The 9,694-nt window shown below is 45.6% G+C and overlaps 1 protein-coding gene across 1 annotated transcript in view; it reads right to left on the reverse strand.

Annotated features, from left to right (window-relative positions):
- ADCY10 (adenylate cyclase 10, soluble) overlaps positions 1-9,694 on the reverse strand; it is a 64,337-nt gene that overhangs the window by 43,693 nt on the left and 10,950 nt on the right. Inside the window, exons 6-13 of the mRNA XM_019530847.1 lie at positions 7,855-7,948; positions 7,143-7,231; positions 5,995-6,186; positions 4,655-4,776; positions 3,397-3,473; positions 3,005-3,194; positions 1,102-1,157; positions 226-379 (exon numbers count right to left, since the gene is read on the reverse strand). Coding sequence (XP_019386392.1) covers positions 226-379; positions 1,102-1,157; positions 3,005-3,194; positions 3,397-3,473; positions 4,655-4,776; positions 5,995-6,186; positions 7,143-7,231; positions 7,855-7,948 — 974 coding nt within the window. The remainder of the gene's footprint in view (positions 1-225; positions 380-1,101; positions 1,158-3,004; positions 3,195-3,396; positions 3,474-4,654; positions 4,777-5,994; positions 6,187-7,142; positions 7,232-7,854; positions 7,949-9,694) is intronic.

Consider the following 9,694-nt stretch of genomic DNA (forward strand, 5'->3'; position numbering starts at 1 on the left):
CCGCTAGCCCGGCATTTCGCCACACGACCATGCCCTGGAGCATAACAGACATAAACTTTGGTCCAAAGAGAAAAGTGTCTGGGAACTTCAGTCTGTGCCAGAACCCAAGACAGTCCACATCTTTGGCATTACTGCAGCTTTTGCAGAAATACCACAGCTTTTGAGCAAGGTGAAGAGGCAAGGTATGTGGGGAAAGTATATGGAAGTGAAGCTAAAGTCACTTACTTATGTCCAGCTTCCATGCCTAAATAGGCAATTTCAGTAAGCAGCTGGCTCTTTCCATAGCCCATAAGGCCCTCAAACATTATAACACGGCCTTCTGTAGAACCCATGAACTTTTTCAATGAAGTTTGAAAGAGATTAATCTCTTCTTCCCGACCTGCAAAAGAAAGTAAGTAAACAGAGGGAGTGGCTTAAAAAAAGTAAAAAATAGTGCAGGTCCTTTCCCCTCCACCACAAGCCAGCATTTGAGCAGAATGCTGTTCCTCCCTCTCCCCTACACACAAAGAGTGACCCTCCTCCCCTTCTTAGACAACTTGTTCAGCCCAGATACCAGTACAAAGTATCTTTCTTTACATTTTTTATCCAGCCTGTTTCACAGATTCTTAACTACACTCATCAAACTTAGTATAAGGAAGTATAATACACATTCCTTCCAGCTTCACCTGAAAGAGAGTGAGTGAGGTGGTAGGAGGGTACTCTACATCTGCATCTCTTTTTCAGGGCAATGAGATTAAAATCTAGAGATGTGACAGGGCTTGCCCCTGTCAAGGATCTGGGGCTTTGCAGTAAAGTGAAAAGATGCTAATACAAAGGGAGCGGATCTGAAAAGTAAAAAGTGCGTGTGTTACATATTCTTCATTATCCTGCAGTTTCGCTCCAGTAATAGGATTTGCATCTATGGATGTTCTATATACATCTTGGAGGTTCTTTCGTTCCTGAATGGCCCCATCAGGGTCACCTAATTATCAGGGAGCAGTTTTCCTGTATCTATCTCTTCACTACTCCCATAAGCCTCTGGTATGCTCTTCTCAGTGCTAGCAAGTACTTTAATGGTTAATGATGATAAAAAAGTGTTTCAGAAAAGTTAGGTTCACCTACCCAACAAGGGATAATACTCAGACCGCTCCGTGGTGAGAGATGCTTTCCCAATTGTCCTGCAACAAAAAAAAGAAAGGATAGAATCAGTAAAGAGATAAAATATTCATGGTCAGAATCAACATGACTGAGATGCTGGCAGGTGCCTTCTCCGTGAATCCATGCTCCACACTTCACTTCCATAAAAGTTTTTGTTTTTCTTTCTTTTCTGCAACTGGAACTCAAGTTGAGACAGGTGAGAGAGTGTCATGCAAATTCCCTTCAGAAGAGCATTAGAGAAACCTCAAGAAGCCTAATGACCTTGGTGTAATGAAAGGCTCTAAAAACTGTGACAGTAAAAAAGAAAGCAGGGAAACTGGAGGCATGAAAAAGAAATGAGGTACAACAGTATACATATCCCTTTGCTATAAACACCATAGCACCCAGTAGTTCAAAAAGGTGAAAAATAATTCTGAACTGGATATGGGAAAGAGAAAAGAAACATGTAAGGACAGGCAGACTTCCTTAAAGCTTGCAAAGGAAAAGATAAGGAAAACAAAAACTAGAGAATCATTAATTTTAGCCAGAGGGTATAAGCAAAATAAGAATTCTTATAAAAACATAAAGGAAAAGAAAGTAAAGACATTATTAAGCAGGAATATCGGAAAAAAAAATCAGTGATGATTCTTAACTACTGAACAACTCTTTAAAATAATTATTTGGCAATAAATGCACTAACCAGCACCCTGCAAACTGGTCCACACACTTTTGAGATAAGTGAGGCTCTGTCCACATGGACAGACTTCCAGTAATGGAGCCTTGGGTATGGACAGTGAGAAGGTTGGAAAGAGGTTGTATAAAAAAACAACACAAAAAACAGGGATAATTAGGGACCAGGATATATGGAAATATTGAACTGGGGCAAATTAAAAGGTCAAGATGCCATGGGTAAAGTAGATTACTATTATTAATGGTGTTGTTTTAATTTAAACATAAACAATAGCAGCACTTTAAAAAAGGCTCCATAGTAACACTTAAAGTTATCGTAAAGACTGAAAACACCAACCCAGTAAAATTACTGAAGTTTTCCAGGAACAAGTCAGTAATAGTCCCAAGCTTCCCACACCTTCAGTAGCGACCTGGACCAACAAGAACTGGGAGTAACCTTCACGACCAGGTAATGCAGTAGTGCTAAAAACCAAAACCAAATCATGGACTGGAGTTTTGAGTCACTACTGAAGTTTAAATGTAGATGCTATCCAGCCAGGGTAAGACAGAAATGACCATTCAACAGTGTCCTAGCACTTTCTGACCTCAGTTAACAACTGGAATTTGATTTTTGGAAGAGTGGTATACATAGGTATAAGTTTAGGAATTTGGGCCTTTTCACATACTGCTCTCCCTAATTTTTAAAACTCTTGCTGGATTCCCATGCACATATACATCTTATCTGTAACCTATCATAACCTTCTGGAGACTTTACTTTTGTTCTTTATTTTCTTTTTCTTAATTTCCCCTGAAAATCATTTGGGCCAAGACTAATGGTCTATTCTCTGCCTATGGAGAGACATGCAAAGCTTCACCATGTCTCTTGATAAGTGGGACACTACATGTACTGTTAGACATTCTAGACACAAAGATATGAAAATCTGTTCAGTGTCTTAACAATTTCCTGTGCTTTGCTGAAGAAGGAACTGGCTGATTCAATGACTGACAGCTGCCTTCAGCTGATTTTCTATGGGGAATAAAGAATTTTGGAGAGGAAATACCCTGGCTTGGCTAAGTGGTGATATTCTAGATTCAGAGAGAAACAGGGCAGGCTGAGTATTTGATCAGCCCAGACAGCATCTAATATCCCCTTTGTACTGATTGAAAGAATTTGCCCTTTTCATCAGCCCTGCCCCACTTAGGTAAAGGTGACACTTACGTCTTCTCACTGATGCCAAGATAATGGTAGACCACACCAGGATTTGCAACTCCTTTCATCTCGGTCTGAGGGAGCTCCTTGAAGAAGTAATTGGGCAGCCGGGAGCTGGTATAGGTAGTTGCATCACAGGATACTACCCCCGGATAATGCATCATCATCCGGGCAGCAAGATTCACCTTCTGGCCAATGACTATGTTGTGGGAAAAGCAAGAAAAGGTGCACAAAAACAAGTCAGGTAAAATCAGGAGCCCCACCTCACTTCCCTATGCCACAAGTTTCATATACACATGTGCACACACACAGATATCTGTGGTGCCACTGGCAGGCATGCATCCTTACATGCAAACAGGGAGGATGGTGAGCAGATAAAGCACCAGATAAACATATTGTACCTGTGTATTCATGTCTGACACGATGGCCAACCACACCACAGAACACGGGCCCGCTGGTAACGCCGATGGAAACTAGCCTGGTATACAATGAGAGCAAGGTGGATTCAACCATTTCTAGTGTCCTATCCCTTCTGCTCCGTCCTCACTCCCACTCTGCTAGTGTTAATTGTACAGACTACCCCTTTACCAGCCAGTAGGACCCACTGGGGCCTAGACAGCTCTGCATGGTGCTTCAAAAGAAATAGGGAGAGAAAACAAAGAACTTCTTGTACTTTCCCAAACACAGAGATTGCCAAGTGCTGAAAGGAACCAAAGTGAATGGCACCACAGCCCGGCCCCTGCACCCACCAGCTCATTCCAGCCCAAAGGACACCTGTGTCCATCTTCTACAGGAATGACTGCAGGATTTTGGAATTGCCCAAGGCACAGTGTCTCTTTGATGGCTCCTTTTCTTGTAATGCCACCATTTCAAGGCAGCAGCTGACCTTCGTTGCCTTTTATGGAGCAGGGAGTAAAGCTCTGGCTGAAAATTCAGGAAATATTCACTTTGGCTAGACATGGTCATCTGTCCACAGTAAAAATTCTAAATATTCACCACCCCTCCTCAGGTGGAGAAGTGGTGAGATGGGCAGTGTTCTAGTTTTCTGCCTTGCTTTGTCTATCTATCTGTATTTATGCTGCGCCCATGACTTTGATAATTAAATGAATGAATGAATCACAAGGCATTTCAAGTATGCACATCACAGCAAGTTGCTTCTCTGGGAGCATAAGCCACAAGATGCCTATTCCTGGCATTTAATTCCTTTTGCATAAGACTGGTTGAAATTCCGTAGCTTTTAACAGACTTCTGACCTGTAAAAGGGAGTATCTGGTAACTGGACAGGGCACAGGATGGCCTCTGGCTGTAATGTATGGCCACCTAGAAGTCAATCAGTTCTTTCCACTGAGTAGTAGGTAAAGCTCACAGGAAGAAAAAACAGCCATCAAGCAGGCTCTGTCTTCTGTGTACATAAAAGCATCACCCTAGAGTTACATTGTGCAAAGCAGCATGTAGCTATGGTAGATGGCCAGAATCATGTAGCATGTGAAAGTCCTGGGGTGTGCTGGACTAATCCCAGTGGTCTTGTCACTGCCCCCTTCCCATTGACAACCAACTGTATGGATAAACGAGTTTGGGGGGCAAAGGGTACCCTTCTCCTTATAACCCAATAGCACCCCTCTAAGCCACCTGGATAACTAACTATGCCCCCCTACTTACTTAATTTTCATAAGCATTGCAGAACAGTACTTGTAATTTTTAAATGCGCTGTCCAAGGCATGGGTGGTCTCATCTGGCTGCTTGTCTCCAGGAAGTCCAAACACACACAGGAATGTGCAACCCTATTGGGGAGGGAAAAGGGTGAGAGTATTTTTATTCCAAGTAGCAAATGAGTAATAATATTTGTGACAATTAGTTTGCTTCACTGGGATCCAGCTTACACAAAACAGACTCCATTGACTTCTCTTTTTCATCCTAAAACCAACAGGAACATCACACAGCTTCCTTCAAACTGCTCCAGGATGGCCCACCATCCCCTAAAGAAGAATGCTTTGTAGGGGTGTGTGAAGCAGGCCCTATTAGATTCAGATTTGGCCTGAATCAGGGACAGTGATTCGATTAGTTGATTCGGATCACTGTCCCCGATTCGATTCGACCGAATCCAAATCTGAAGATACAATGCTGATTCACAGAATCAGTGATTCAGACATAGACACAGCTTTAAACTTCTTTTCTGTATACCTTGAAGTAGCAAGTGCAGCTTGTGAATGCTGGGGCACATGAAACATCCCACAGGAGCTTGCAGGGGCCCTCTATGTGCTCAGCGGTGAACCCGGAAGTGGACCGGAAGTGCTTCCAGTCCACTTTTGGGTCTACCAGGGAACATACTGGGGGACCTCCCCAGACCCAGGAGGCACCAGTCACTGAGCCAGGGTGGGGAGGGCCTTGAGCACTCCCCGACGAACCTGGAAGTGGACCAGAAATGATTCTGATCCACTTCTGGGTCTGCTGCTCTGCGTGCTGGGGAGCCCCCCATGCTCCTGTGGGACACTCCATGCGCCCCAGCACCGCAGCATTTACGAGCCCCTGCTACCTAGAGGTATATAGAAAAAACATTAAAAGCTGTCTCTATGTCTGAATCTTTCCGAATCGATTCAGAGGGTTCTGATTCAACTTGGAGAAATTACAGGGTCCCCTGATTAGATTCGGATGTGGAGATTCGTCCACTGAATCGGGCAGAATCTCTAGCAAATTGAATCAGGGACTGAAGCTTCACACAGCCCCAATGCTTTGCATTTGAAAACTTGTCTAACTTTATACCATCTATGCAGTTGAACCAATAGAAGATAGCACCCAAAAAAATCCTTGCTTCTCCCACCATCTCCTCACACTCAGTTTCTCCAGGATTCAGCTGCTTCTTAGTCCTCCTGGTGCCTCCCCTCCATTTCCTTTCTCCAACTGTCTTGACAGTTCCACTCCCTGCCCTGCCTCCATGTCCCAGCTTGATGTTTGCCATTCTGTGCCCGAAAGATTGGAAAGTCCTGGATGCTCCTACGCACTTTGTCAAACATGAAGACTTTATTGATTTTGCCTCTGTGGGAGTGTATGAGCTCTGCAATATGTAAATTGGCATCCTGGATGGCCTTGCTTAGATGCAGTGTGTTGGCACTTTCATCAAATTGAAGGTTTACAAAGACAATCGTGACCGGTCGAAGCTCAGATAAGTATTCCAGTGGCTGATTATCATCAATCTGGAAGACAGAAACAGGAAGTACTCAACAATCTATGCTCCCACTGGGCAGAGAGTGTTCGTTAGTCCATAACCCCTAACCCAGATGGGCTGACTGAGCTCAGCTTTGGGTGCTAACACTGGAGTGGGGCTGGGGGAGGGACAGGCACTGCCCAGCTGGGGTGGAGCATGGGACAGACCCATGAGCAGCTCGTCCAGGGTGTGGGGGAGGACCAGCTTCCACCGCTGTGCCCACCCCGTGAGAGCATGGGGGCAAGCGTCCCTGGATCTGTGCACAGGATGAAGAAGGGCTGCTGCTGGGGGCTGGGGGCTGCACCAGGTTCTTCCCAGTGGGGGGCTGGGCCGGGCTGCACTTGGGGCAGGCAGTGGTGCTGGGGGAGGGGGTTGGTGGGGCTATGGCAAATTCTGGGGAGGCTGCAGCACCCCCATCTCAGTACCACCACTGCCTGGCCTGAGCATAACCCAGTCTAACCCCTCCACTGGGAAGAGCCCAGCACTGCCCCCGACCCCAGCCTGCAGCAGCAGCCTGCCCTCACCCCATACGCAGATCCAGGGCCACATGCTCCCTATGCCTTCCCAAGGTATGCACAGCAGTGGGAGCCGTATCCCCCACATATGCCCCGGACAAGCCACTCATGTCTCAGTCCCTTGCCCCACTCTGGCTGTGCAGCATCTGCACCTGCTCCACTCCCTCCCTCACTGTGGGGTCCTCAATCTGCGCCCCCTTTGCCCCTCCCCCCACAACAGACTTACCAGCCAGATCCAAATGCTATTCCATGCTGCTGGGGTGTCCTTCTGGCCACCTGCATGCTGCACTGCAGCTGCATGCATGCATGGGGCATTTATCAGCCACATCAACCAAAAAAAGCTAATTGCCAATACTCTCAATTTTTCTTATATCGGTGCCGATCCAATATGGAACCGATGTATCAGTACACCTCTAATTTACAACAGTACCTTCTTCAGGATGTTCCTCATCACGAATTTCCGTAGGCATTTTTCCAGTTCATTGTTACCCTCCACCATAGAGAATTTTCTAAGGATTCCTATGGAAGAAAATTCACGATTTTGAATTGGAGAAGGAACAGCTTGTGGCTGAAGCACAAGCCAAGGTGTGTAGAAATCAGTGCTTCTTCCTAGACTCTGTCATGTGACTTTTGGCTAGTCCCATAAGGCAGGCTTTTGCATAGAAATTTAGTGGACCTGCACAGTGTCAGGGTGGGGCTTGGGATTCTTGTCTACTTTATTATAATCTTGAAAATGCAAAATCACTGCCTGAGATATTCTAGCGAACTCCTCCTTCCAGCTCCACTAACATTTCTCACCCTCACAGAATACCCATAAGCCCTGCAAAGGGCTTCCCTGAAGTGTCTCTTCTTGGAAAACAGGGGTCTCCAAGCAGCTACCAGAAAAGGTGGGGAAAATATTTTTTCTCATCCCTTGTCAAAATTCCCTTTTGCCACTACAAAGCCAGCTTGAAACCACCAGAAAGGAGGAAGAGCTGGAGGTGAGAAGCAGCTTGCTGCCTCAGAGCTTTGCTGGCAGGAAGTACAGGAGGCCAGAATAAGAGGGACAGTAGCTTGCTAACTCCTTCATGCAAGTCATACAAAGTGATCTTTTACAAATCCCATCTTCCTGGGGGTCACAGGAGTAGTACAGAGGGACTCACCTAAATTTCTAGCATCAGGATAGTGCTTTAGGTACTGTGTATATTCCTTAAAGGCAAGCGAATCCACTGGAAAAATGTTCTTTAAGTATCTAACCTGAATATATGCAAAATTAAAAGGATAAGTCAGTTTACATGCGACTAGAGTTAGTTAAGAAAATACTCCCACCCTTCACTGTTATCTCCATCCTTAGCTTCCCTGTCAAGTTTGTGGTGATACAGCAAAATAAGGGAGTGGTACTCAGCAAGGAGTTTTTGGCTGGAGCAAAGCAAGTGATCATATACACAGCAAATACAACAAAATGGCTCTTCACCCTGGGCTTCAAATAGAAGAACTGGGATGTTGTTTTTAGCAAGGGCTGAAGGTCAAAGGGAAGAGTTTTGTGGAGGAAGTTCATTATCCTTTCAAACCCCTGGGCAATAATGGTGCACAGGGCAGTGCTGGCTGCTGTGCACACAGTCATCAGTTGCACTGATGGCTATTTAGCACCTGGAGCTAATGCCCTGATTCCACCTCCTCAGTTATGCTACTGCTTGGGATGTAGTGCAGAAAAGAAGCAACGTGAGATACAACAGCATTTTTATCCCTTTGTGTGACCCCTTTTAGTGCTCTCTCCAAGCCCCTGTCTCAAATCCAAATCTCTTGTCTCCCTTCATAGATCCGTGTACTAGGGCTGTGCAAAACGGCACTGTTCCATTCCTACTTCAGTTTTGAGGTCTGGATGGAACAGTGTTTTGTATCAAATTTCATTTCAAGTCAAAACAACAAGGCTGTTTTGACACTGTTTCACCTCACCATGGGGCTGGGGGCAGGAAGTCAGCCCAGCCAGAGTGATCTAGTGCGGGGGATGGGAAGTCAGCCCAGCTGGACGTTTCCAGTGCTAGGGTCAAAATGTTTCCACTTTCAAAACATTTCGACTAGCCTCATTTTGTTTCAAGGCTATTTCGACGCCCTATGTTTCACTTCGATTTTGCTGTTGCAACCTCAAAATGAGTTGAAACAGTGTTGAAATGAAATGGCCAGCAAAATTTCGCACAGCCCTAATGTGCACCACCCTGATTCACCCACACCCTCATTCACTTACCAACTTTTCAGCCTTCCCAACACAGCTCCTCCCTAGCCTGGCTAAGATGCTCACTGAACACTCAGCTCTCTTTCTGATCAGAAACACATTCCACACATGTGCCCAGGCCCTAGACTGAGACCCTTCATCTCAACTAACCCTCCACAGTTCAAAACCATACCCTCAATTCTAAACCCTCACCCATCAAACCATCTCGGGCTCAGTATACCCCTACACATACCCCAGATTTAGAAAACCCACCCTAGACTACAAAATCTTTCCCCCTCGCTTGCCACCTGCTAGCAAATCCCTCGGGTCAGAACTCTTCTCTGTACCTTGCTTGGAAAATTCCCGCTTCCCTTGCCCTGTGCCTCCTTCCTCTGCTGTTTTCCCACCTCTTGCAAGGTTCCAGAGCCTAGAGATTGCAAGGAATACACCTGGGTAGTCCCAGAGTCTCCTTCTTTATGGCTAACACTGCAAAAACTTGAATTTCTTGTTCTGTGCTTCCTCCCTGCCTAGAATCTTTGTGCAGCAAGGCCAAAAGTTTCCCATTGGCTGCTCCACTGCAAATCCCTGAATAGCAGTAGACTGTCTTATCCTCTGCAGTACAGTGGCTGTGCAACTGAGTATTCCCAGCTGCTCTCTCAGACCTGTTAGAAATGGAATATTGTTAGAAATGGAGTATTGTTAGAAATGTACAGCTTGCATCTTGCACCTGATAAGAAAGAAACACTGCCAAGGACTTTTTTCCTTGCCCAGCCTTGCCACAGCTTTTCTTA

The sequence above is a fragment of the Crocodylus porosus genome, unplaced genomic scaffold, assembly GCF_001723895.1.
Source record: "Crocodylus porosus isolate Cpor-Errol unplaced genomic scaffold, CroPor_comp1, whole genome shotgun sequence".
Lineage (NCBI taxonomy): Eukaryota > Metazoa > Chordata > Crocodylia > Crocodylidae > Crocodylus > Crocodylus porosus.